The following is a 27,999-nucleotide window of genomic DNA, read 5'->3' on the forward strand; positions in this document are numbered from 1 at the left end:
CCGCGGGAGCGCAAACTGCGGCCCCGCACGCTGGGGCTGCTCCGCCTCCGAGCCTGCTGGCGCCCGGCAGGACCACGCCCGTTAAGGGGCGTGTCCGGACGTTCGGCGATGACGTCATCTTCCAGCGCCACGTCGTGAAGTGTCCGTCCTCTGGGGCAGTTGGAAGGCGCCGGCAGAGCCGAGCAGATTCTGTGTTCTGTGGGCTGACGAGAGGAGAGGTGACTGGACGGGGAGGCAGCCATGGGAATGAGAGGGGACAGACCAGTGAGGGGATAAATAACTGGGAGACCCCTGCGGTAGGAGGTAACGGGATGACAATTAAAGGGGTTAGTACGTGGGGGCGCGGAGAGTGGGAAACGGCCTGGGGGAAGTTGGAGAAGGAGGAAGCGGGGAAGGATCGGAGTGTAGGGACTGTGATACGGCAGGAAGCAGACTTAGAGGTTCCGAAAAAGCCAGTGCACATGCCGAGGAAAAGGGGATGGGAAGAAGGTCCACGAAGCCAGGAGAAGCAGGGAAAGCCCTCAGCCCCAAAGGTCCCATTCATTGGCTTATTTATCACCTCCAGGTGGTGAAAGATGGGAGGCTTAGACCAGTCTTTGGATTCTAATGCTGGCTGCTCTCCACTGCCCGGGTGAATCCCTACAAGTCAGCCGTAGCTGTTTGCAAGCCTTGGTGACTTCTGTTTCTCTTTCTTGTTTATCCAAGGTTACCCAGTTGATATCTTCTTATTCTGGGCTTATCTTCCGCTCGGGCAAGAACTATGTCATGGATCAAAGAAGGACAGTTGACACTGTGGGAGCGGTTCTGTGCCAACATCATAAAGGTGAGCCCACAGCACCAGTTGACCTGGTCAGTTGTGTAATCTTGTATCATAACCTGTTATTCAAATTGAGTAATCCACGATGCTGAGTAGAATTTAGCAATGTAGGGTAACTTCTAGGTCTACATTTCTGCCAGATTATTGTCCTAACTCACATTTTCAGGAAACCCAAGTCCTAATATCATTGAGCAGCATAGACTAATAGGTTTTCCTTATGGAGAACTGAAATTTATTTCCCTGAAACTTTTAACTATTATTCCTAATGCTATCGTCTGGATTTAGAGAAAATAACTAATCTTTCTTTGTAATGATTGTGTTTTGGTTTTGGGAACACACAAAACAACAACAGAAGTCCACCTAGTCTATCATTTATGAACCATGTGACTTTACATGTTGTTTTTTGAGGATTAAGTGAAACATACAGAGAAAGCATTTAAGCTCAGTGTCTTGCAGGTGCATGTGTTTTTTCAAACTATAAGAGAAAGTTTATTTGGAAAGTCACAGAGGCAGAAGTGAACAGCAGAAGAAATGGGCTCAGGAAGGAAGTTATAGAGGCGAAAGCACGGGTCCGTGGAGCTTAGGAGAGAGAAGGGTAAAGGTCCTGCGCCTGGGGCAGAAGACGGACAGAAAGGCGTGGGCATGCTCCCGAGAGGGAGAAAGCCTATAGCAGTTCTTCATTACTACTCTTACGGGGGCTGACTGTTAGCCATTTGAAGACTGCGATCCCTCTATTTCCTATACTCTCCCTTGCTTTCCTAAATCTTCCCTCAGCTTGTTCTCTTAAGATTCACAACAATGTTATATACTCTGCATATGATAGGTTTGAGATGGAAGCTAGTCAGCTTGGATTTGTTTTTCAGCCACAGACTGTCAAGTAGTGGGTAGCAGTGAATTTATGAGTCAGTAAGCCTTATACCCACTCACACACTAACACACAAATACCAAGGTTACTCAGGCAGGCCAAGATATGGAAATATCTCCTCAGGCAACCATTGCAGTCATATGTTGGGAAGAACAAGCTGCATGACTTGATTGGCCTTTCTTTTATAGGCTGCGTGTGGATCCCAGCCGGTGTGGCTCACTGGTGTGACCCATGACCCATGAATCAGGAGGTCATAGTTTGATTCTCACTCGGGGCACATGCCTGGGTTGTGGGCTTGATCCCTAGTAGAGGGCGAGCGGAAGGCAGCCGATTGATGATTCCTTCTCATCATTGATGTTTCATCATTGAAGGGGGTAGAAGACATTTAAACAGAACTAAAGAAACAAAGCTGAAGAGGTATCACTATACATTAGTTTTTGTTCATATAATGGATTCATTGTGGACTTTTTGACACATTTCTTCAACTCTCTGAGCCTCAGTTTTATCATCTATACAGTGGATATGAAAACAATAATGCCAGTCTCAGGGGGTTGTTTGAGGAATCAGTTGAAATAGCATATGTAAAAACCCTTTCTCTGATATCAATAAAAACATTTTTTTAAAAAAGGGTTACATGTGGAGACAAAAGTAGAAATGATGGAGAGGTGTGGGGGAAGCAGTTTGTGAAGAGCCCTTCCAGTGTCGAAAATAGGCCACGGAGTGACTTTTTGCTGTGTAGACAACAAAAGGCTGCTGTGAGCCAGATACCAAGTTTTCTTTGGCCCCCAAAATGTCATTTGTTTGCTTTGAAGTGGCTCCTGACATTTAATTTTTTTTTAAACTTTGCTTTTTTAGTTTCTTTTTTTTAATATATTTTATTGATTTCAGAGAGGAACGGAGAAGGAAAGAGAGATAGAAACATCAATGATGAGAGAGAATCATTGATCCACTGCCTCCTGCAGGCCCCCTACTGGGAATCGAGCCCACAACCCAGGCATGTACCCCTGACTGGAATCGAACCCGGGACCCTTCAGTCCACAGGCTGACGCTCTGTCCGCTGAGCCAAACCAGCTAGGGCCTGACATTTAATTTTTTATAAAATTCCTGAGTAATGGCATCGTTGGTAAAATTAGAAGATCTAACAATATTAGGCCCCGTTTCTGTGTGTCAGCAATCAGGTAGAGCTGAGGAGTGAATGTCTCCATTCAACCACACTGTCAATATCCTTCCTGGGCCTTCCAGTTGGAGACTGACGAAACCTGAGTTTAAATCCCCACTTTGCCTTTTAGCTGTGTGACTTGTGCAAGTTACTTGATTGCTCTGAGCCTCAGTTTTTTCGCCTGTAAAATGAAGCTAATACTATATATATACTTTATAGATTTTGTATGATAAAAAGACTAAGGTGAGGTATTAAAAGCCTAGAACAGTGCTTGGCATGTAATAAGTGCTTAATAAACACATAAATAAAAATAAGTAACCTTGTTCCAGCAGGCATGGCTCAGTGATTGAGCATTGACCTGTGAACCAGGAGGTCATGGTTCCATTCCCGGTCAGAACACATGCCCATGTTTCAGGCTACTGGGGCAGGCAGGCAGCAGCTGATCAATGATTCTCTCATCATTGATGTTCCCTTCTCTCTCTCCCTCTCTAAAATTAATAGAAATATATATTAAAATAATAATAAGTAGGCTTGGTTGGTGTGGCACAGTTTGTTGGAACATCATCCTGTGCGCCAGAAGGTTCTGGGTTTGATTCCTGGTCAGGGCACATACCTACTTTGCGGGTTCAGTCCCCTGTCGGGGTGCATATGGGAGGCAACTGATTCATGTATTTCTCTTACATCAATGTTCCTCTCTCTCTCTCTCTCTCTCTCTCTCTCTCTCTCTCTCTCTCTCTCTCTCTCCCCCCCCCTGACCCCCCTTCTCCCTGTCTAAAATCAATTTTTAAAAATAAACAAATAAGTAAGTAGATTGCTTAATACCCAATTCCCTTCCTCAGGGCTTTTATCATCTAGCTCAAGCCTCTCAGCTCAGGGTGTAATGTCTTCCTTTATCTTTGAGGAGTATGTGATGTGTTCACCATTTGTCTTCTTACTTCACAGGCAGGCCCAATACCCAAACATGTTGCATTTATAATGGATGGGAACCGTCGCTATGCCAAGAAGTGCCAAGTGGAGCATCAGGAGGGCCACTCACAGGGCTTCAACAAGCTGGCTGAGGTGGGTGTGGGTGGCAGAACCCAAGGTGAACAGTGCGGAAAATTGGATTATAGCTAGAAAACCTGAGTTTGCTGTGGTTTGAGAGTGGTTTTTTTTTTTTGCTTTTTATTTATTTTTTGAGAGTGTTTTCTATAGCTGTTTGTTTTATTGCTTGCTTGCTAGCTACAGGTCTTATATCAACATTAATAAAAAATTGAATCATCCAGACACATCACAAAATATTAGAAATAAGAACAAAATTGCCATCTCTCACCACCTTTAACCCATCAACAGTTTATTTTTTCTGTGCCTGATCCGAGTCCATCTATAGCTTCAATAACCTTGTTTTTACTTGACATTTTGGCAACTATTTTTCTAGGCATATATATATATATATATATATATATATATATATATATATATATATATGTCTATATATCTCCTTTCTAACTACACATTTTATTTTATTTATTTATTTTTTAAATATATTTTATTGATTTTTTACAGAGAGGAAGGGAGAGGGATAGAGAGTTAGAAACATTGATGAGAGAGAAACATCGATCAGCTGCCTCCTGCACACCCCTACTGGGGACGTGCCCGCAACCAAGGTACATGCCCTTGATCGGAATCGTACCTGGGACCCTTTAGTCCACAGGCCGACGTTCTATCCACTGAGCCAAACTGGTCAGGGTTCTAACTACACATTTTAATGACTGTAGAGCCTGTTGTCATCATAAAGAGCCGACAATTTGTTTAGCTGCTCCACTATTATTGGACATGATGAATAGTACTATTTTAGAATAAATTCTAAGAAGTGACATTTCTGGAGCAATAGTAAAGTGACTGGTCTTTCTAGTTTGCCTGAGTCTGAGGGTTTCTCAGGACACAATTCTTTCAGTGCTTAAACTGGGAAAAGTGCCAAAAGGGACATCACTTTAAGCAAAGGTCATGAATATTTTATGGTTCTTAATATCTGCTGCAGATTGGAAAACATTGAGTCTAACAGTAAGATCGGAATATGTTAATGCTTGTGAAACTAACTTTAAGAAGAGTAGAAACATGGCCTCTAGCTTCCTGGCACAAGAACATGGCCTGATGCTAGAGCAGTGATATTTTTTGCCTTGAGCAAGTGGCTGTGGGGTTCTCTTTAATACTGTGTGGAGGTCTTTAGGTTTGTTGACCCCAGCTTCTCTTTTGTGACTAATTAAGAGACAGTTTTGCCTGGTGCTTAGGAGCTTAAGCTCTGGAGTCACTCAGAACTCATTGGCACCCCTGCTCTGCCACTTCCTGGCTCTCTGACCTGCAGGGAGTTACGTCGTTCCCTTTTTCTTACCCTAGTTTCTTGATCTGCAAAATGGGCAGAGCAATAACTCCTACCTCAGGAGATTATGTGAGGATTAAACAAGATGGTAAAATGAAAAGCATGTGGCACAGAACCTGGCGTAAGGGAAGTGCTCAAAAAATTGAAGCTGTTGCTATTGGCATCTTTTTTTCTTATTTTTAAAAAAATATATTTTATTGATTTTTTACAGAGAGGAAGGGAGAGGGATGGAGAGTTAGAAACATCGATGAGAGAGAAACATCGATCAGCTGCCTCCTGCACACTCCCACTGGGGATGTGCCCGCAACCAAGGTACATGCCCTTGACCGGAATCGAACCTGGGACCCTTCAGTCCGCAGGCCGACGCTCTATCCACTGAGCCAAACCGGTTAGGGCTCTTTTTTTTTTTTTAAGTGAAAGAGAGTTTATTAGTGAAGCACTGAGACAGAGTGGCTACTCCACAGGCAAGCAGCCTTTTGACATCTATTTTGAGTGAGGTCAGTGGTGGATACCAGCGAAGACCCTGTAAGGTCCAGCTTGACCCTACTCAAGTATCAGGGTTCTCACTGGTGATCTTCCTAAGGTGATAATGAGTTGGTTTGTGTGTATGTCTATGAAGGGATTAGTGTTAAGACAGGGAACCTTGAGGTTAAAGGTAGGGGGTAGAAGACATTTAAACAGAACTAAAGAAACAAAGCTAAAGAGGTATCACTATACATTAGTTTTTGTTCATATAAAAGCTTGTGGACTTTTTGACACATTTCTTCAAAACTCTGAGCCTCAGTTTTATCATCTATACAGTGGGTATGAAAACAATAATGCCAGTCTCAGGGGGTTGTTTGAAGAATCAGTTGAAATAGCATATGTGAAAACCCTTTGCAGACTCAAATGTTGCTTTTTTTCTTATAACCCATTGGCCTCTCTGCCTACCAGAATAATGAAGTTACATTGTGAGTAATAATACCTTGTGTTTTTATACTGTTCATTAGCCACTTTGTGAGGGATGGATTGTAATCTCTTTTTATTTGCATTTTTATTTTTTAATATATTTTTATTGATTACAGAGAGGAAGGGAGAGGGAGAGATAGAAACATCAATGAAGAGAAAGAATAGTTGATCGGCTGCCTCTTGCACGCCCCCTACTGGGTATCGAGCCTGCAACCTGGGCATGTGCCCTGACTGGGAATTGAACCATGACCTCCTGATTCATAGGTCGACTGTCAATCACTGAGCCATGCCAGCTGGGCTCTTTTTTTTTTTTTTTAAAGATATGTATATTTTTTATTGAATTCAGAGAGAAAGGGAGAGAGAGGTATAAACATCAATGATAAGAATCATTGATTGGCCGAAACCGCTTTGGCTCAGTGGATAGAGCGTCGGCCTGCGGACTGAAGGGTCCCCGGTTCGATTCCGGTCAGGGGCATGTACCTTGGTTGCGGGCACATCCCCAGTGGGAGGTGTGCAGGAGGCAGCTGATCGATGTTTCTCTCTCATCGATGTTTCTAGCTCTCTATCCCTCTCCCTTCCTCTCTGTAAAATATCAATAAAATATATTAAAAAAAAAAAAAGAATCATTGATTGGCTGCCTCTTGCACACCCCCTACTGGGGATCGAGCCCACATCCCGGGCATGTACCCTCCACTGGAATCAAACCTGGGACCCTTCAGTCCGCAGGCCAACACTCTATCCACTGAGCCAAACCAGCTAGGGCTAGCCAGGCTCTTTTTACAGACAAGGAGACTTAGGCCCAGAAAGGTTAATGATTCGCCTATACTCACATAGTAAATGCATGATGGAGCCAAGGACTTGAACCTGGTTTTTTATTCTCTCAGTGGAGAGTTCTTTCCAGTAGACCACAGTGGCATCAGCCTAGTAGTACTCATTAAGTTCACATTTTTTGGTTCTCACGTGGTGGCTTTCTGCGTATTTAGTTCACTATTCTGACAGAAGCATTGGTGTTATCCTAGCTTGATGCTTTTCTGAGTCAGGGCCGAGGCATCTCTTATTTCCCTTCCTACTCTTCCTTGCACCTTAGCTCCTTGTCTTCTCCCTTCTCAGACTCTGCACTGGTGTTTGAACTTGGGCATCCGAGAGGTGACGGTGTACGCGTTCAGCATTGAGAACTTCAAACGCTCCAAAAGTGAAGTGGACGGGCTAATGGATATGGCCCGGCAGAAGTTCGGCCGTTTGCTGGAAGAGCAGTAAGATGCTGTTAGTGGGGAAGGGTGTTCCTCCAGGACCTCCAGCCTACCCTAACCCTCAGCTCTCTCGCTCTCTCTCTCTCTCTCTCTCTCTCTCTCTCTCTCTCTTTTTTAATTGTTTAAAGTATTACAGATGTCTCCTTTTTCCCGATTGACCTCCCCAGTCCCTGCCACCCCCCAGGACAAGCCCCCACTGCCCCAATATCTGTGTCCATTGATTATGCTAATATCCCTCAGCTCTCTTATCTGGGGCTTATTTAAGGAACTTTGCACCCTTTCAATGTTAGTCAGATCTCTAGAGTGGCAAATATGACAAGCTAGTTTTTCTTTTTTCTTTTTTGTTTTTTTCCAAAGTGAGCATTTACTTGAGGATATAGAGGTATTTCACAGAATTCAAGGACAAGTAAAACCAGCCTCAAGCAAAACTGAAACCAGGATTGATATCCATTAGGTAGCGTCTCTTTGTACATTTCCTTCTCTGTACAGACCTGCTTTCCCTGCTTCACGAGAATAGCCCAGAATGAACTGGATCCTTTCATTAGCCCACCTTAGATCACATTTCCACCCCAAGACCAATAAGCTGTGGCCAGGGGAGTAGAGTGAGAGAAACTTTGAAAAAGTCATTTTCTGCTGTGCAGTCAGTCATCTCTAAAAAGTTATTATATTCTCTTGGGAGGCATGGGATGATCCATAAGAGGTCTTTATGGGGAAGCATCACTACCCCTGTTAGCAGTTATTAAGTTTAAGCTTAGGGAGCAGAGCCAGAAAGGGACACAGAAGATTGAGAGAGTTTGTTTGCTTCAAAGTATGGAGCCCTTTCCAGCCAGACTGCCCAGAAGTCTTCATTGTAATCATTCTCTGCCCAGCTCCTTCCCATACCAGGTCCAGGGCAATGAGAGAAAAGAGAGCCAAGAGCTCCAGTGAAGCTGGGCCTAGAACACTTGTGTCTTTTCTGTCCCTGTGTGACTCAGTGTGGTGGGGAGAGGAGCCAGGCTTCTCTGTGTCCATTTTAGGATGGTGAGACTCTGGGCCACAGACGTTGCTCCCTGGTTCTCAGCAGAGTCCCTGTGGCTCAGAGTTCACACTCAAGGGGCTGGAGATGGAGGCATGAGGGCATATTCCAGGTGTTCAAATTTTTCTGTACTGTACACTAATCTTAGCTTTTTAAAGTACTTATAAGGCCTTGAACCTAACATGTATTCTCATTTAATATTCACATTACCCTGTGAGAAAGATATCACCCCAATTGTAAAGAGGAGGGAAGGAAGTAAAGACTGAAGGAGTCTAGGTGTGTATCCTGAGTCACACAGCTATTGGAGAGGCAGAGCCAAGACAGACAGGATCTTTCTGAGTCCAGCTCTAAGCTGTTATCTATATTAGGAGGCAATCTTACAGTTCCTGAAAGATCAAATGAATGGCGGTAGAGGTGCTACTGAGATTACTCTAATCAGTCAGTAGTAGAAAAAACAGTCTTAGGTTACGAAGTCCTGGACAGAGCAAGAAAAAACCCTAGTGGTGGTTTTCCAACAATGTGAGATAGAACCCCAGAGTTCTAGAAGTGGGTGTGCAAAGAACCCAGAGGGGATGGGGTATGGGAGGTGCTGGTTTGGTTCTGTTTATGATTTGATTTGAAGAGTACTTTGGCTAAAATAGGGGTAGAGAACGCAGTTCATATAAGACTCGTGAAATCATTTGGTCTGGCCCTGCCAAGGCAACCACAGGCCAGACTCAAAATTCAATAAATCTAGGAGCTTTTTTCATAGCAACATAAATTTATATTAAGTGAATTATAGTAAGCGAATCCTATATAATAAAAGGGTAATATGCAAATTGACCAAACAGCAGAATGACCGGTGCTATGACGTGCACTGACCATCAGGGGGCAGACACTCAATGATGGAGCTGCCCCCTGGTGGTCAGTGCACTCCCCCGCTCAGCCACAAGCCAGGCTGATGGCTGGCGAGCACTGCGGCGGTGGTGGCTCCCACCTCCACAGCAGTGCTAAGGATGTCCAACTGCAGCAGGGGAGCGGGCTTAAGCCGTCAGTTGGACATCCCCTGAGGGCTCCCAGACTGCCAAAGGGTGCAGGCTGGGCTGAGGGATCCCACCCCCACCTCCCAACCCCCACCCCAGTGCACGAATGTTGTGCACCAGACTCTAGTGATGTTATAAATGTCTAAATGGCCCTTGGCAGAAAAACGGTTCCCCACCCCTGGGCTAAAAGAAGGTTGGAAAACCACTGGCCTAGTTCAGCTTCACCAGTTGGGAAGCTAAACCCTAGTGAAGAGAAGAGAAAGGCTTGCACATGGTCACACAGCAAGCTAGTGGTAGAGCCAGATTGTGAACCCAGGTCTCCAGGTTCCTCACCAGGGCTTTTGCAATAACCACTACTTTATTATTATTATTACTATTTTAATCCTTGCACAAGGATACGCTTAGAGGAAGAAAGAGAGAGAAATAGACAGGCAGACACTGATGTGAGAAAGAAACATTGATCGGTTGCCTTCTGTGTGTGCCCTAATCGGGGACTGAACCCACAACCCAGGTCTGTGCACTGACCTAAAATCGAATCAGCAACCTTTCTGTACACAGGACAATGCTCAACCAACTGAATCACTGTGGCCAGGCTGCAATAATCTCTACTTTATAGACTTCGCTCAAGTCATGCACCTGGTGCCTGAGAATAAGCACATTCATGTGTTTTTTCTCACTCAATGCAAGCCGATACTGAGGCTATGGTAGGGATGGTTACCCCAGTTTACAGAGTGAGGGAAACTTGGGCTCAGAGAGGCTAAGTAGTTATACAAGATTGGCTAATAAGTATTGGTACTAGGACTTAAATCTAGGTATTCTTATTCACGTATGCTTTGATTTGTGTATACATTTGTGTACTGTAGCTTCAGTGGGTTCTCAAAAATAGGTGATTAGATCTTGTTTCACCCTTAAAGAAATGTGGTTGAGGGTTAAAGGATGCATTGGCTGTGGATGTGGCCTTCAGCTCTGGATCAGGGTTCTCCAGGACCTGCCGGATACCTCCACTCTACAGTATACTTCTTGTTATTCAGCTTCCATTTCCCAAACATGAGTTGTTCAGTTTCTCCATACCCTCCCGGTAGAGAAGCTGGCTGGGTGACAGTGAGTTCATGCTCACTGCCTTTTGGGAGTTGCTCTGTAGAGGCAGTGGAATGTCAAGATGAGGAGGACAGGCTCTGGAACCAGACTCCCTAGGTTCAAATTCTGGCTTTCCACTCACCAGCTTCTGATTTTGAGCAAATCACCCAACCTCCCTGTGCCTTAGTGTCATCATCTGGAAAAGGTGAATGACAATGATATCTGCCTCCAAGGTTGGTGTAAGGATGGAACGTGCAGATGTCTGAAAAGTGGTTGGACCATTGACTGGCACTTAGTAAACATTAAGTATTTTAGATGTCGCGATTATTACCATATTTTGCCAGAAGATACAAAAGTAACCAATAGTACAGCTCCTGCCCTTGAGAAGTTTATTTAGTTGTCAAAATGGGACAAATATAGCACAGAATATGTCAAATGCAACTTGCCGACAAGGACACATGAGGCGACGTCCTGTGTGGTAAAGAGTTGGTATTTTCAGCTGGTCGGTGTGGCTCAGTGGTTGAGCATGGACCCATGAATCAGGAGGTCACGGTTAGATTCCCAGTCAGGGCACAAGCCTGGGTTTTGGGTCCAATCCCTAGTAGGGGGCGTGCAGGAGGCAGTCGATTGATGATTCTTTCTCATCATTGATGTGTCTATCTCTCTCTTCCTATCTCTGAAATCAATTAACAAACAAACAAACATATTAAAAAAAAAAAATAAGAGTTTGGATTTTCAAATCAAACAGACCTGGGTTTCAATTTTGACACAACACTGACGTCTGTATGATCTTGGGCAGTCTCTGTCTGACTATCCTATCTGAGTGTCAGTTTCCCTCTGCAGCATGGAGAATGGGGCGAACTCCTTTCAGAGTTCTTGGGGGGGATGCAGTGAAATAATACATGTAGGACAGTGCCTGACATGCAGGAAAGCACTCAAAAACTGCTAATTGAGTATCATCTAAGCACCCTGCTCTCTCCAGCTCAGCAGGTGCTGTGTCCCAACCCTGTCTCCTTTTCCCCAATCAGGGAGAAACTGCAGAAGCATGGAGTATGTATTCGGGTCCTAGGTGATCTGCATTTGTTGCCCTTGGATCTCCAGGAGCTGATTGCACAAGCTGTGCAGGCCACCAAGAACTACAACCAGTAAGTTTTCGGATTGCCCTTGGGGACCTGAATTAGTTTTTGACTCCCTCTACTGGGAGACATCCTTGGTCAGAAACAATGAGGGGGTGGTTTTGGATGCTTAGAGACCTCCTCCATCTGCAAGGCAGACCAGAGACGATTCTGCAGTACTATGTTGTATGTGTGTATACCAACTCGTACCGTTTCCCATCTTCTTCCTCCTTCATTTCATGTACCTCTTCCCCCCAGCTCCCTCCAAGGGATGGGGTGGGAATGCAGCAAGCCTTATCTCTGTCTCTGAAGACAATTCCTTTCAAGAAATTTTTTTTTTTGTCCCACTCCTTTAACCACAGATAGGATGACCTTGGGAGGTGGTGCAGATGCAGAGGGGAATAGAGTTTAAGAATCCAGACTTCATTTTGTGTGGCTTTGGAATATAGTGTCTGCTTGGCAGTGCATTTGTTTTGCATCAAATTTCCTTTTTGATCTCCTTGTTTGTGGTACGTGCCCTTGACCGCTAATATCACAGTGGATTCCCTTCCTCTGAAAGCTGGTTGGTAATAGAAGTGGGAGAGGACTAGAAGGGAAATAAGTCATTTAGTACTTGTCTTATTACAAAACTAGTAACATGTTTATTTCAAGAAAACTTGGGAAAAAAATCAATCTTGGGGGTGAGAGGGAGGTGGAAGAGGTTATAGGGAGAATGAATGGTGTTGGAAGGAGACTTCACTTGGGGTGGTAAACACACAATACAGTGTACAGATGATGTGTTGTGGATGTGTGTACCTAAACCTGTATAATTTTGTTAACCATTGTCACCCCAATAAATTAAATTATAAAAAATTTATAATCTGCCCTAGCTGGTTTGGCTCAGTGGATAGGCAGGGGTCCTCAAACTACGGCCCAAGGGCCACATGCGGCCCGCCGAGGACATTTATCCGGCCCACCGGGTGCCACTGCCTGTCCTGCTTAGCAGCCGACTTGTCCCGGGCCCGCAGTGCGCATAGGAATTTGTTCATAGTTTTATTTTTTAAACTATAGTCCGGCCCTCCAATGGTCTGAGGGACAGTGAACTGGCCCCCTGTTTAAAAAGTTTGAGGACCCCTGGGAGTGTCAGCCTGTGGACTGAAGGGTCCTGGGTTCGATTCCAATTAAGGGCACATGCCCGGATTGCAGGCTTGATCCCCAGTGGGGGGCATGCAGGAGGCCGCTGATCAATGATTCTCATCATTGATGTTTCTATCTCTCTCTCTCTCTTTCCCTTCCTCTCTGAAATCAATAAAATATATAATTTTAAAAAATTCATAATCTGACCTTTCAGAGGTGTCTACGGTTAACATTTGGGGTTGTGTTTTCTTCCAGGGAAAGGGTGCTCTGGAATAAGTGGTTTTAATCCTCAGTCTCTGTCCTGTTTTGGTAAATTATTCTGTTCTTCCTTCTCAGGTGTTTCCTGAACGTTTGCTTTGCATACACGTCCCGTCACGAGATCAGTAATGCTGTGAGAGAGATGGCCTGGGGAGTGGAGCAGGGTCTGCTGGATCCCAGGTATCCCTAGTTTAGCATGGTCACTGATAGGGAAACCAGGCATGCACCAAACCATGAAATCCCTCCTAAGCCATGTACTTTGGCCAGAAGTCCAATCAGGCAAGCATGTGGAAAGATTCGGGGGGTCCCCTTGCCTCAGAATTTCTCTGTGTTCACTGCACACCAGGAAGCCCCAGAAAAATGGCCTAACAGGTAGAACTCTGTGGTATTCGATAAAAAATGATACCCTCCTGGCTCTTTGGCAGTGTTTTTTCAAAATTGTTTTTCAGGAATGCAGTTTGTTGGGGGAATAATCTCTTGGGTCTCTCGTGTTACAGTTTTATGCAAGATTCAGGTATTTTTCAAAAAGAAAATTGTCCATCGTTAGCAACATAATAGAATCCTAATTATTAGAGCTCAGAGAGACTTTAGAAGCCACCTGGCTACTCAATTCCTCTCATATTATTAAACTAATAAGAGCAATAGTAAAATAATGGAAGCAAAAAATAACCCGGGCAATCTGTGATTTGTATATTTTTTTAAATATTTTATTGATTTTTTACATAGAGGAAGGGAGAGGGATAGAAAGTCAGAAACATCGATGAGAGAGAAACATCGATCAGCTGCCTCCTGCACACTCCCTACTGGGGATGTGTCTGCAACCAAGGTACATGCCCTTGTCTGGAATCAAACCTGGGACCCTTGAGTCCGCAGGCTGACGCTCTATCCACTGAGCCAAACCGGTTAGGGCTGTTATTTGTATTTTATTAAGTCATTAATCTCATATGTGAGAGACTTGAGTCTTTTCTCCGTGTAATAGATGAGAAAACTGAGCTCAGCATTGAAATTATTTTCCCAAGGTCATTCTGCTAATAAATGCTAGAGCCAGGACTCATCTTTAAAGCTGATTCCAGAGTTCTTGTCCTTTACCTCTGTTATATGGGATCTTGGGACCGAGGAATTTTTCTGATCCCCTTCTGAGGTATAATTCAATTTACCTGGGAAATGAAATTAAAAATCAAGAAGTTGCTCAGTGAGAATGGATTTAGATAAGAAGAAAAGGAGACTTTTGTTGTTTTTTTTTTTTTGTTAATCCTCATTTGAGATATTTTTCCATTGATTTTTAGAGCGAGAGAAAGGTAGAAAGAAAAGCCAGGCAATTAGTATTGCAGAAGCCAAGAAAAGAGGGTCAGGTGTGGGTCAGGAGGGGCCTGGGCACTGGTGGGAAAAACTGTCAAATACTGTAAGGAAGTCAGTTAAGATGTGGATTGAAAATTATTCAGCCTGGCCGGGTAGTTCAATTGGTGTTGATTACAGCATCATATGCCAAGATTGTGGATTTGATCCCCTGTCAGGGCACATATAAGAATCAACCAATGATGCATAAATAAGTGAACAACAAATCAATGTTTCTCTCTCCAAAAATCAATCAAAAATTTTTTTAAAAAGAAATTAAAGCCCTAACTGGTTTGGCTCAGTGGACTGAAAGGTCCCAGGTTCGATTCCCGTCAAGGCCATGTACTTTGGTTGCAGGCACATCCCCAGTAGGAGGTGTGCAGGAGGCAGCTGATCGATGTTTCTCTCCCATCGATGTTTCTAACTCTCTATCCCTCTCCCTTCCTCTCTGTAAAAAAATCAATAAAATCTATTTTTTTTAAAAAAAGAAATTAAAATGAACTATTGGGGGGAAAATTGAGATAGTAAGTAAGTTGTCAGGGTTAGGACCAGGCAAGAAGATGAGATATATAAGTAGAAACAAGTTATTGGTAATTTTCTAATTCTTGGCATGGGGGGTGATTTCATAATTATTCATTATAATATTGTGTTTTATAATTGACATTTCATATAGTCTTTTGTGTGAGTGAAATAATACAGTTGATCTTTCAACAATGTGTTGGTGGGTTAGGGCCATTTACCACCCACATAGTTGAAAATCCATATATAATTACAGTCAGCCCTCCACAACCTTGGATTCCTAACCATGGTTCGAAAATACAGTTGACCCTTAAACAATACGAGTTTGAACTATGCAGGTCTACTTATATGTGGAATATGTCAACTGTATATTAAAAATAGTAAGGTATACATGGCCGGTGTGGCTCAGTGATTGAGCATCAATCTATGAACCAGGAGGTCATGGTTCGATTCCTGGTCAGGGCACATGCCTGGGTTTTGGGCTCAATCCCTAGTAGGTGGTGTACAGGAGGCAGCCAATCAATTATTCTCTCTCATCACTGATTTTTCTCTCTATCCCTTCCTCTCTGAAATCAATTTTATATATATATATATATATATATATATATATATATATATATATATATATATATAAAACAATAATAAAGGATGTATAAAAAATAGTAAGGGACAAACGTTTATGCTAGAAAGAAAGCTATTTAGCAAACAGATATAATATGCATTCCTGCCTAAGACTAGTGTTCTGATCTTGACTCCTAAATTCAGTCATATATCTTTGACTCCTAAAATACTCATACCACATTCCAATAACTACTGACCTTTATCTTCTTTCTGCTTCTTGTCCAGCAGGTTTTCCCATATCCATTTTCTCTGCCCTGCATGGTTTACTGACTTGGCTATGTGGGGTTGGTCATGCAGACATGGTGTAGGCTGGGCAGGGTCACCAGTGTAAGGAGTCTGATGTCTCCACCCACCAGCTCAGGAAGCTTGGTGTTCAGCTAAGACTGGTCTAATCAGGACCTGAGGCAGTGCTCTTTACATTATTTAAATTTAGACAAATCTGCATTTATAACAGTTAGTGAATTAATTACAATTAGGCTCTACCCTTCCAATAGCTATAACCTTTCTATTCTCTCATTACCATCATCCATCTCTTTATTTTCCTTTCTTCCAGGGTATATATATATTTTTAAACATTAATGTTAGATTGGTTTTTGAATCTGGAATTACAGAAAAGGGATCAGTTTGAGCATAAAGGATAGTTAATAAACTCTTTGTCACTGTGTTACCTTGATCAGGTCACTTGACCCACTGTAGGTCTCTGTGTTTCTCTTAAAACAACAGTGTTAATAATACTAATAATTGCTAACATTTACTGAGCATTTACTCTTTGCCAGGCATCTGCCAGGTACTCCATATATGTTTATTTTACTTAACCCATTAGAGGCTATGAGGTAGATACTGTTTTTATCCCCATTTTTTTTTTTAATATATTTTATTGATTTTTTACAGAGAGGAAGGGAGAGAGATAGAGAGTTTGAAACATCGATGAGAGAGAAACATCGATCAGCTGCCTCCTGCACACTCCCCACTGGGGATGTGCTCGCAACCAAGGTACATGCCCTTGACCGGAATCGAACCTGGGACCCTTGAGTCCGCAGGCTGACGCTCTATCCATTGAGCCAAACCGGTTAGGGCTTTATCCCCATTTTTAAGATAAGAATATTGAGATAGAAGGAAGTTAAGTAACTTGTTCAAGCCCACCTAGTTGGCAAAGCTTGGTGCCAGGATTTCAACCTGGCTCCAGGGCCTTGCTCTTTCATTCACTACTAGAAGCCCGATACACTGGTGGGGTCCCTCATCTTGGCTTGTGGGGATTGGGCCAAAACCAGCTCTCCAACATTCCCCGAGGTGTCCCGGATTGTGAGAGGGAAGTTCTCGGGTAACGCACCCCAGAATCAGGCTCCCTCCTCTCTGGTTCTGGGTGCCTCTGCCAAGTCACCGCAGCTTGGCAGCTCCTGCTTTGAGTGTCTGCCCCCTGGTAGTCAGTGCGCATCATAGCTACTGGTCAAATGGTCAGCCGGTCGCTTAACCTTTTATATATATAGATGGTGTACTTCGAGTGCCATATATAGGAAAGTTAACATGAACAAAAATACAATATAAAAATAAAAGTTACTAATATTTATTGGATCTTATTATGAGGTAGGTACTAGACCAAGAGTTTATTACACATATTCTCATTTCATTTTCATATAAGGTAGTGACTATTATTTGCCCCATTTTATAAGTTCAATTAACTAAGGTTTAAAAAGGTTAGTTGACCCCCCCCCCCAAAGTAATGTATGCTGTTAAATGGAACAGCCTGGACTCCAGTCAACTATATCTACCTCCAAAGTCGATGCAGTGTTTGTTTTTTTAAGTATGTTTTTATTCATTTCAGAGAAAGAAAGGGAGAGGGGGCGAGAGATAGAAACATCAATGATATCAATGATGAGAGAATCATAGATCAGCTGCCTCCTGCATGCCCACACTGGGGATTGAGTCTACAACTGGGCATGTGCCCTGACTAGGAATTGAGTCTGCAACTGGGCATGTGCCCTGACTGGGAATTGAATGAACTGTGACCTCTTGGTTCATAGGTCAACACTCAACCACTGAGCCATGTTGGCTGGGTTGTTTTGTTTTATTTTGTTTTGCTTTGTTTATTTATTTATTTATTTATTTATTTATTTATTTATTTATTTATTTAAATGTATTGGGGTGACATTGGTTAATATGATCATACAGGTTTCAGATGCGGGTTTCTATGTTACAAGATCTGTAAATTGCACTGTGTGGCCACCACCAAAAGTCAAATCTTCTCCCGTCACCATATATTAGGATCCCTTCACCTCTCACCCCTTCCCTCTGACAACCACTACATTGCTGTTTGTGTCCACAAGTTTCAGTTTTATATCCCACATATGAGTGAAATCAGATGGTTCTTAGCTTTTTCTGACTGAACTATTTCACTTAGCATAATATTTTCAAGGTCCATCCATGTTATTGCAAATCGCAGTATTTCATCCTTTCTTATGGTTGAGTAGTATCCATTGCGTGTATATGCCACATCTTCTTTATCTAGTCCTCTATCACAGGATACTTAGGTTGTTTCCATGTCTTGGCCACTATGAATAATGCTGCAGTGAACATAAGGATGCATATATCTTTGAAAATACATGTTTTCAAGTTTTTCAGGTATATACCCAGGAGAGGGATTTCTGGGTGGTATGGTAGCTCTATTCTTAATTTTTTGAGGAATCGCCAGGCTGTTTTCCATAGTGATTGTACCAGTCAATAAAAATATTTTTTAAATTAAAAAAAAAAAACCCACAAGATTTTAAAACAAAATGAAAGTACTTACTACACTTTGTCAATTATCACTATTCTACTGGCTTACAAATGAAGTATTTCTAAAATATGTTTTCATTGATTTTTAGAAAGAGGGGAAGGGAGAGGGATAGAGAGATAGAGACATCAATGAATGAGAAACATCATCTATCAGCTGCCTCCTGCATACCCCCTACTAGGGACCTAGCCCACAACCCGGGCATGCGCCCTGACTGGGAATTGAACAGGCACCCTCTTGGTTCCTGAGTCGACACTCAACCGCTGAGCCACACTGGCCAGGCAAAAGCAAGTTGTTTTAAGTGAAGACAGCACATGCTAGTGGGTGCATTTGGTTTTAGGCCTTTGGCTAAATGACTTTGGGCAAACTAATCATCTTCTTTGAGCCTCAGGTTCCTTAATTATTAAGCATTTTTTGAGGGCCTCTGTGTACTAGGTAGTATTGACTAATATATTTGATGATATTCTGTAATCTGGGAGGCCTTATGCCACCCTGAGAAAAATCCAAAAAGAGGTGTGTGCTTACCTTTGTCTCTTCTCTACTCACTTTAGTGATGTCTCCGAGTCTCTGCTTGATAAGTGCCTCTATACCAACCACTCTCCCAATCCCGACATCTTGATACGGACTTCTGGGGAAGTGAGGCTCAGCGACTTCCTGCTCTGGCAGGTAGGTAGTTTCTAACCACCGTTCTGTTAGTGTTAACTGAAAACTGCATTGCACCCACAGAATGGATTAGAGGGGCTCATCCCCACTTCCTGCCATGCAGGCACAGAGAACCTTGTGGGGGAGGAGACCTAAAGTCTGGAGAAATGTTAATGTTTGCAATCCCTTCCTTATCTATCCCTGGCCATGAGAACCTGTGTTCTTACTCTCTAACGTTCCTAGAGGACAAAAATCAAGACTAGTCAACTGCGATGAAAACTTCACCCCTGCCCATGTTCAAGGAATTGGACTTCTGACTCTTGTTCCTGAGTATAATCTCCTGCCCTGGTACCCAGCTCCTCTGGGATAGAACCTTGCTTTGCAGTTACTTGTCTGTCTCCTTCAGAATAAAGGGCTGCATCTATTTAAGCATAGTCCACAGGGATATAAGCTAAATGCAAACTGTTTCTTAGGGGCCCACTATCTCTCAGGCCAGTTCCCCCAGTGTAGGTAGTCCCCCAAAAGCTCAGAGTCAAATAAGTTTGCCTTTGCTCAAAAGTCTCTATCATTTGTTAACGGCTCCTAGGTACACATCACAGGGAAAGTCTTTGTTTAAGGAGAGGTTGGAGGGAGAGACTCAGCTTGGAAGCAATTCACATGATAAAATTCTAGAAATCCTAATGGTCCATAGTCTTAAAAGTGAAATAACTAGATTTAGCTACTGAAGATACTTTCAGTATTTGGCTATATTGAATGAAGTATAATGTGCCGCTTATGGTTCTGTGGCCTACTCTGCTGGTCAGATCATGTCTGGAAAGTTTATTTCTGGGCACTGAGTTTTAAGAGACTACTTGGTAAACTTAGAGGACTTACCAGAAGAGGCCAACCTGGATGGCAAGGAATCTGGAACTCACATCTTACAAAGAATGAGAGAAGGATAGTGTTCTGAAAAGGGAAGCATGATGACAGTTGTTTCCCTTGGGGAAAAAAAAGATTGAGTTCCTGCTTTGTGCTGGGAATGTTACAGTGACCAAGTCAGAAATAATCCCTGCTATCTTAAAATTTATGGTTTGTTGGCAAAGACAAAGTGAACAAGTCATTACAACCTTGGCAACAGATAATAATAGGCAGCTCTAACTTAGCCTTCAGATATTTGAAGAAGAAACAGACTTGTTCCAGAGAAAAGATCTGAGACCATGGTAGAAGTTCCAGGGAAGGTGGCATTGGTTTCGCATCACAAGCTATCCGAAAACTAAAGTTATCCCCCTTAAGGCACTGAATTCCTGGATGCCCTAAAGGTCTCCCACAGGGGCTGTCAGGAATGTTCCAAAGGGACTCTCACATCAGTGGAGGTTATTAAAGTTCATCCAGCTCTGTGCTCTGACTGCTTTCTGTACATTAACTTGTTTAATTTTCATAGTACTTTAAAAACCAAGTATTTTTATTGCCCAGTTTTACAATGAAGAAAACTGAGGCCCAGGGAGGTTAAGTAACTTGCCTCAAGTCAAATAGAAGGTAAATGGGAGAGCCAGGTAGCCTGGCCCCAGAGCTCATGCTCTGAACCACTGTGCCACATTCTGCTTCTTAAAAATAACAATGGCAGCCCTAGCTGGTTTGGTTCAGTGGATAGAATGTTGGCCTATGGACTAAAGGGTCCCAGGTTCGATTCCGGTCAAGGGCTCAGTTGCAGGCTTGATCCCCGGCCCTGGTTGGGGCGTGTGCAGGAGGCAACCAATACCTCTCTCACATCGACGTTTCTCTTTCTCTCCCCCTCCCTTCCACTCTCTCTAAAAATCAATGGAAAAATATCCTCGGGTGAGGATTAACAAACATATATATATATATATATATATATATATATATATATATATATATATTATGTTTTATTGATTTTTTTACAGGGAGGAAGGGAGAGGGATAGAGAGCTAGAAACATTGATGAGAGAGAAGCATCGATCAGCTGCCTCTGCACACCCCCTACTGGGGATGTGCCTGCAACCAAGGTACATGCCCTTGACCGGAATCGAACCTGGGACCCTTCAGTCCCCAGGCCTACGCTCTATCCAGTGAGCCAAATAGGCTAGGGCCAAATAAATATTTTTTTAAAAATAACAATGGCAGCTACCAATTGTTCACTGCTGACTTTACCAGACAGTGTGTCTCCCAGATGACCTCTAAGGGCCAAGAGCCAAAATAACATAATCCAGATGTTATTTCATAGTCCTAAACTTGGCTCCTAGAAAAATCCTGGTGAAAATGTTGGTCTAGTGCCATGGTTGGCAAACTGCGGCTCGCGAGCCACATGCGGCTCTTTGGCCCCTTGAGTGTGGCTCTTCCACAAAATACCACAGCCTGGGCAAGTCTGTTTTGAAGAAGTGGTGTTAGAAGAGTTTAAATTTAAAAAATTTGGCTCTCAAAAGAAATTTCAATCGTTGTACTGTTGATATTTGGCTCTGTTGACTAATGAGTTTGCCGACCGCTGGTAGTGTTTTAGTTCAGTCTTGCTACAGGCAGGTGATCTAACTGCCTCAGATGACTCCTCCCCTATTAGTGAGTGAATAGGGTTGGTGGCAGCAGCTGCAGCTCAGGATGCCTGTACGATCTCATCTCTGGATTTCTGGGTCCTGCTCAGCCTCCTCCTCCTTTGGAACCCTGCCCAGGGATATGCCCAGCAACATGTTACTAAACTAAATTATCTTCCTCCTACCCTTTTCCCAGACCTCCCACTCCTGCCTGGTGTTCCAGCCTGTTCTGTGGCCAGAATACATGTTTTGGAACCTCTGTGAAGCCATCCTGCAGTTCCAGATGAACCATAGCATGCTTCAGGTTAGTTCCAGGTGAACCATAGCATTCATCAGGTATGGTTCTAGAGGAACCAAAGCATGCTTCAGGGCTGGCCTGACGGAGGGGATGGAAGAAAAGGTGAGCATTGATTGACCATATACTAGATATATATCAGACACCAGCTAATAAGTATGTTAATAATGATGATAGTAGCTTTTACTTACTGTGTATTTACTATGTGTCAGGCACTGTGAATATTTTATATGCACTATTTCATTTAATACTCCCAAGAACCCAATGAGATAGATATTATTAGCCCCAATTGTGCAAATGTACAAATCAAAATGATCTTATTAAGGACACAACCAGTAAGAGATAGAACTTAGATTCAAATTACAAGTCTTTAATTTCTTTACTACAGCAACCCAGGAAAGACTTCTCAGAGAGATAGGCCATTATTCCCTGAAGGTATTAGCTTTGATCACCAGATCTTGAAGCAGGTTTCATTAGGAGGCCGAGTCACCTACATCTGATTAGGACTCTTAATAATAATGGCAGTGTGTGTGTGTGTGTGTGTGGTGGTGGCAGCTAACATATTGAGGGTCTACTTAGGTGTTTTCATGTGAGTTTTCTTATTTTACTCATCTCAAGAAGCCACCTTTGTGGAGACACCAAGGGAACTTCAACCCACCGTGTGACCTAGGCCAAGTCCCTTCAGCCTTTAGTGTCCTTGTCTAAAGTGATCCTTTAGGATCTGCCCTGACTCCATCATCCTAACATTGATTTGCTGATTCCTGACACATAGGGGCCAGGCTTTGCCTTAGCTGGAGCCTCCCTGCCCAGCACTCAGACTGGGGCTGCTATTTGGAAGAAGTCTGAGCTTCATAGAGCAGCTTTAACCAGCTCTGTATTCCTTCCCTCTGTGGCTGGGTGGCCACATCCTTTCTGTCCTGCCAGAACATAGCTCATTTTCCCATAGCCACAAGTGGTACTGATAGAAGAACAGCTAAACATTAATAGCAGGCACCAGGTTGGACCTATATTATCTCATTTTTCCTCAAACCACCCTGTGAGGTGGATACTGTCATCCCCATTTTGTAGATAAAGAATTAGGCTTAGACAAAAGCATTTGGCTCAGATAAAACTCTTATAAAAAAAATTTTTTTTTTTTTAAAGAATTAGGCCTAGAGGTGAGAGTCCTTTGGATATGAACTTCTTGAATCCCAGAGCTCCAGGAGGACTCACTCTGGCCTGATCAAGCTCTTCAATCAATTTCATGTGTCTTTGCTCATTGTTCATTACCTGATATTCTCCCCCGACCATACACACCCCATCTTTATCCAATTCCTCCCCATTGGTTAAAGAGCAGCTCAAATATTGCCTGTCCATGAGGTTTCACTGCTCCTTGACCTTCATAGCCACAATTTTTCTGTCCTCTGGGCTGCATGGCCTTTTCTTTGCCTCCTTGATGGCCCTTACTACATCCTACCTATAGTATGGGACTTTGTGTAGAGATCTGGGTCTTAATCAGCCTGTAAGTACATGGTTGCTTAGACTGTATCCTGAGCATCTCCCTATCCCCACATAAGGTCAGGTACATAGGACCCATGGTTTCTCCTGACCAAGACAATTTCTCAAGCCCGTTTTAGTCTTCATAGCTCCACGTATGAGTTCATTATCATAGCAGAAGAGTACCCTTGAATACCTAGAGGAGAATATTCCAGAATTTTCATTTATGCAGTAAACTTTTATTACTAAGAGGCATTTAGCAAATCATTTTCCTATTCTCAACCTCCATGTCTGTCTCCAACAGAAAGAACCTTTCTAGCTTTGTTGCAAGAGTCTAGTGCTTGTGCACATGGAAGACAGTGGTACCTTGGTTCTTGAACTTAATTCGATCTGGAAGGCTGTTCAAGAAGCAATTTTTTTGAAAACTGAATATAGTTCCCATTAGAAATAATGTGAATTGAAATAATCCATTCTAGTTCCTCAAATGATTCCATTTTAATCTATCTCAATTGCTTTTGATCATTGTTTCGTGAGCACTTTCACTGCCTTAGCAACATCAGCACTCTTGATGGCCTCTTAATGTTTTAAAATTGTTCTAATTGTCAATTTTGCCATGCCAAACTCAGTAGCCAGATTAGACATGGGAATACCTCTATCATACTTTGCAATTACTTCTTTTCTTTTTAAATATGTTTTTATTGATCTTAGAGAGAGGGGAAGGGAGAGAGAGAGAAAGATAGAAACATCCGTGAGAGAGAAACATCAATATCGATCATTTGCTGCCTGTACACCCCCTACCAGGGATCAATCCCCTAATCAGGGCATGTGCCCTGACGGGGAATCAAACCAGTGAGTTCTTGGTTTATGGGTCTACACTCAACCACTGAGCCCACTAGCCGGGCTTACTTCCTTTTTTAAGCTCTATCATTGTTCTCACAAGTTTCTTTTTCACATTGCTGCTATCACTAAACTTCTTAGGACCCATAGTGACTTACTGTATGTATTTAATAATAATAATAAGCAGCAACAAAAGCAAAAAGATACGAAAATATTCACAGCACAATTTCCTAAGATGTTAACAACAGGAGGTTTAGTGGTAAACTGACTCATACTCTTGAATTCTCTCCTTTGTTTGTCGCATAAGAAAACTGTGAGTGATCATACAGGTGTTAGCATGAAAGGGCTGTCAGATTGAAATCCAAGTTTTGTTCAACAACCAAGACATTTCTTCCATGAACAAATTATTCGAGATGGGAGACGTTTGAGAACTGAGGTTTAACAGTATTCCTTAAAGGATGAAGACAGCAACCCAGATGTTTACAGGCTGAGTAGCACAGAGACATGTACAAAAATACATTAATATACGATGGAGTTATGTGGTAAGGGTTACCAGAGTATAGGATACCAAGTTGGCAGCAAAGCAGTTTCTTACTGGGCTTTGGCACGAGGTACAGCCATTAAAGTGGCAGAAGCAGAGTGCATCAGTGAGGAACAGAGGGCCTTGGTTCTGCTCTAAAGGATTTTCCCCTCCCCACGGCCATCCTCCATGCCCTCCTGGGATCACATGGTAGGTCAGTTAGTATTTCACACACACAGGATGCCCCAAGTGCCAGCGGAAAAGCCACAGTTTCTGCCCTCTAAGAGTTTGTGATTTATTTGTCTGGAGACACACAGGGTTTAAGAAGTGTGCTGGGAGTATGATCACCTACCTGATATCAGAGCGAGTTCCAGGAGCCCTGAGGGCTCAATGGAACCTTCAAGGGCTTATTTTCTAACAGGAAAAGTAGATTGTGGACTATGGACATTAATACTTACTCTACTAGGCAGAAATCAATAAGTGGCTTAAGAGTGCTGAACAGAAAGGTCATTTGCTGGAAGAATCAGCTGGTCCCCATACAGTAGACAAGTCTGGAGCCCAACTCTGAAAAAATAGCTTAAAGAATTAGGGGAATGGCACCCTTAGGGTGACCTGGGAAACCAAAGGAAATGATGCCATGGATATGCCCCAAGCAGGAAATAGAACCTTCGTTACAGTAGAGGATAGTAATAACGGTAAAATTGCTGTTTGTTTGAAAGCCTGCTAATATGCTAGAGAGGGTTTTGCATATATTAGTTCTAATCCTTAAAATCACTCTTCAAGGTAGGCACAGCCCCCCACTTTACAGATGAAGAAATGAGGTTAGGAGAGGATTTACTCAAAGCCACAAAGCTAGCTGGGGAAACCAGAAATCAGATCCATCCATATTTTCTGGTTCCCTAAGTGCAAACCTGAGAATTTCAAGAAATACAGATGCTTCCACCCAAAACAAACCAAGATGGACTTAGAACTTCCACTACCCTCCCTGTACAACATGGTCACCACCCATCACACACCTATTGCCTAACCTTTCCAAATCTTGTACAATTTTCCCACTGTTCTACTTAACTTGGCCTGCCCTGTGCCCCACCCACACCCAAAAATGATCTCCCCAGTGATCTCCCCCAACTCCCACTTTTCTTTAGCAGAAGGCCCGAGACATGTATGCAGAGGAGCGGAAGAGGCAGCAGCTGGAGAGGGACCAGGCTGCAGTGACAGAGCAGCTGCTGCAAGAGGGGCTCCAGGCCAGTGGGGACGCCCAGCTCCGACGGACACGCTTGCACAAACTCTCAGCCAGACGGGAAGAGCGAGTCCAAGGTTTCCTGCAGGCCTTGGAACTCAAGCGGGCTGATTGGCTGGCACGTCTGGGCACTGCATCAGCCTGAGTGAGGCTGGCCTCCTGCTACTTTGTCCTGCCCTCCACCTCTAGGGCCCCACTCCCCTTTCTTTTCTTGAAGGGTACCTCCCTCCTGATGAATTGTGTTCCTTTTGCTTGGCAGGGAGCCCAGTTTATGGTGGCCATAGATACCTTTGGGTTGCCTGGGACAGTGGCCCCTTGGGAGTGTTGAGGACGAGTCTCCAACAAATACACTAAATGTAGCTCTCATCACCAATAGGTTTGGAGAGCAGGGAGCGCCAGGTCTTCTGCTGCCGGCTCCTTCCGCCTTTGCCACCTCTACCTGTGCTTCTAGATGCACTCCTCCTTCCCCACCCCCCACCCCCAGCACATCCTTCAACACCCAATTGTGGGGAAGAGGTCTCCCCAGACCCTCACCCTTTACCCATCCATCTTAGCTTTCCATCCGACTTTCACAAAAGATTTGGCTCCACCTCAGATCTGCTGGTAAATAGCTAATGGGCAGCCAGCGTCATTTGGGCAAGGAAGATGGAAAGAAAATTTGCCCATCTGCTGGTCCTCCCCCTTGGCTCTCCACCTGGGATTTGCTATTGAATCTCTACCCCCTCCCACCACGCAGTGCTGATTGCTCACTGAAAGGCTCAGCGCCCCCAATGGCACAGAAGCCTGGCGGGTGATTACAATCCAATTACCTATTGTCGACTAAGCCCACACAAGCTTTCCTCCTCCTCCTGCAGGGCTCGGGGCCAGGCTCCAGGGTAAAAGAAGGGCCTCATAGGCCCTGGTGAATCTAGTCCAGCACAGGCCTCTTGCCTGGAACACATCAGAACCAAGAACACAGAAAGAACCACTTCCCAAATCACTGTCTCCTGCCCTCACCACCTCAGGCTCTGTCTCCCACCTCCTGTCTTTTGAGGCCTGGCTTCCTAAATAGGCCCTGAGACCATTTATTCTTAGCATGTCAGAGTGTCAGCTTGTGAGGGCATGGCTGCCCATAAGGAAGAAGAGGGTTGAGTCAAGAGCTGTGTCATTTCACTTACCTCTCCTGCCAGGCCTCACTGCATAGATGCTGAGAGGATTCGTGCCTTTGAAGAGCACAACTCTGCTTCAGGTGCCCCAGAGCAGCCAGCACCAGCCAGTAATACCAACCAATGGCTACTCCAGTCTTCCCATTTTACTTTCTGCAAACTGTTTCTCCACCTCCCTCTAGGGGAGGGTTGGGGTCTTGCAAGCAGTGCTGCCAGTATACTCGGGGGTAGAGTCTAACAACCCCTGACTTTCCTATACTCTGGTCTCTCCGCCTTCCTCTGCCTAAATACCTGGTACAAGAGAATCAAGTTTAAATGGCAGACACTGCGATTGAGAATTGGATTGATGCACCCTTTGGCAAGTCTCCCTCACACCTGGCACAAGATTCCCAGAGAGCAGGTGCTGTGCATTTTGCATCTTTACAATGGGGCAGTTGACAGCCTTAATTAGGGAGGCATGAATTATGGGGCTATAACGCAGAGCCCTACAATTAAGGGAATGGGACTGGAGGCAGCAAGCGGAACCTGCCCTGTGAGCATGGCTGAGTCTTGTCTCTTCTGGGTTTCCCCTAATATGATTGGGGTGCAGAAGTGATTAATTGGGCTAGTATCTCTTTTTGTCCTGAGGTCCTGTATTCTGGGAAAGGTACGCAGAGCGGATGGGCAGGGGATGCCCCAGGAGCACTGTAGAGGTGGAAAGAAGAGACAGGGGCCTCTGCTGCGCAGGAGCAGGGGATGCAGATAGTTGATTTGGCCGCATTGTGGTTGCTTTCTACAGATATTTGTACCAACCAGCTTCAACCCTTGCCTCAATAAACTAGGTGGAACCTATTTAAATGTCCTCCCACCCGTGAGCTAAGCCCCCACTTGAGGATATTGATCGTGTTCTTGTGTCACACAGGAATTTAAGAACTCTTAGATGTAAAACTTGTTTGCTAACAGTGTGACAGAAGAACACCTTGTTTTGCTGCTGCAATTGTCTACCTTCCCTCAGGTGCACCTGGCTACCTCCAGGATCCTTAGCTTTTGGGGGCATGTGGGGTAGGGGAGCCAATGGAAGAACCCTTTTGCCATCAC

The 27,999-nt window shown here is 43.8% G+C and overlaps 1 protein-coding gene across 4 annotated transcripts; it reads left to right on the forward strand.

Annotated features, from left to right (window-relative positions):
• Positions 1–112: 112 nt before the first annotated feature.
• On the forward strand, positions 113–27,999 carry DHDDS (dehydrodolichyl diphosphate synthase subunit). 4 transcript variants are annotated; one of them, XM_080656205.1, is made up of 9 exons: positions 113–218; positions 706–823; positions 3,784–3,900; positions 7,259–7,401; positions 11,541–11,657; positions 13,080–13,181; positions 18,798–18,912; positions 21,606–21,713; positions 25,683–27,999. In XM_080656205.1, exons 2-9 carry the CDS (start codon positions 761–763, stop codon positions 25,920–25,922), a joined length of 1,005 nt encoding a protein of 334 aa, XP_080512331.1. In that variant the 5' UTR covers positions 113–218; positions 706–760; the 3' UTR covers positions 25,923–27,999. The 4 variants fall into 4 exon arrangements, with proteins under 4 accessions (XP_080512331.1, XP_080512333.1, XP_080512334.1 ...); XM_080656207.1 differs by having other exon boundaries at positions 25,686–27,993; XM_080656208.1 differs by having other exon boundaries at positions 192–303; positions 25,686–27,993.

This window comes from Plecotus auritus (assembly GCF_963455305.1).
Source record: "Plecotus auritus genome assembly, chromosome: 2".
NCBI classification, from domain to species: Eukaryota; Metazoa; Chordata; class Mammalia; order Chiroptera; family Vespertilionidae; genus Plecotus; species Plecotus auritus.

Excerpts from the sequence above, each read along its gene's own strand:
- DHDDS (XM_080656205.1), top strand. The coding sequence starts at position 761 with ATGTCATGGATCAAAGAAGGACAGTTGACACTGTGGGAGCGGTTCTGT. Across the intron at positions 3,901-7,258 it reads GCTTCAACAAGCTGGCTGAG|ACTCTGCACTGGTGTTTGAA; the intron begins GTGGGTGTGGGT and ends CTCCCTTCTCAG. Across the intron at positions 7,402-11,540 it reads GGCCGTTTGCTGGAAGAGCA|GGAGAAACTGCAGAAGCATG; the intron begins GTAAGATGCTGT and ends TTCCCCAATCAG.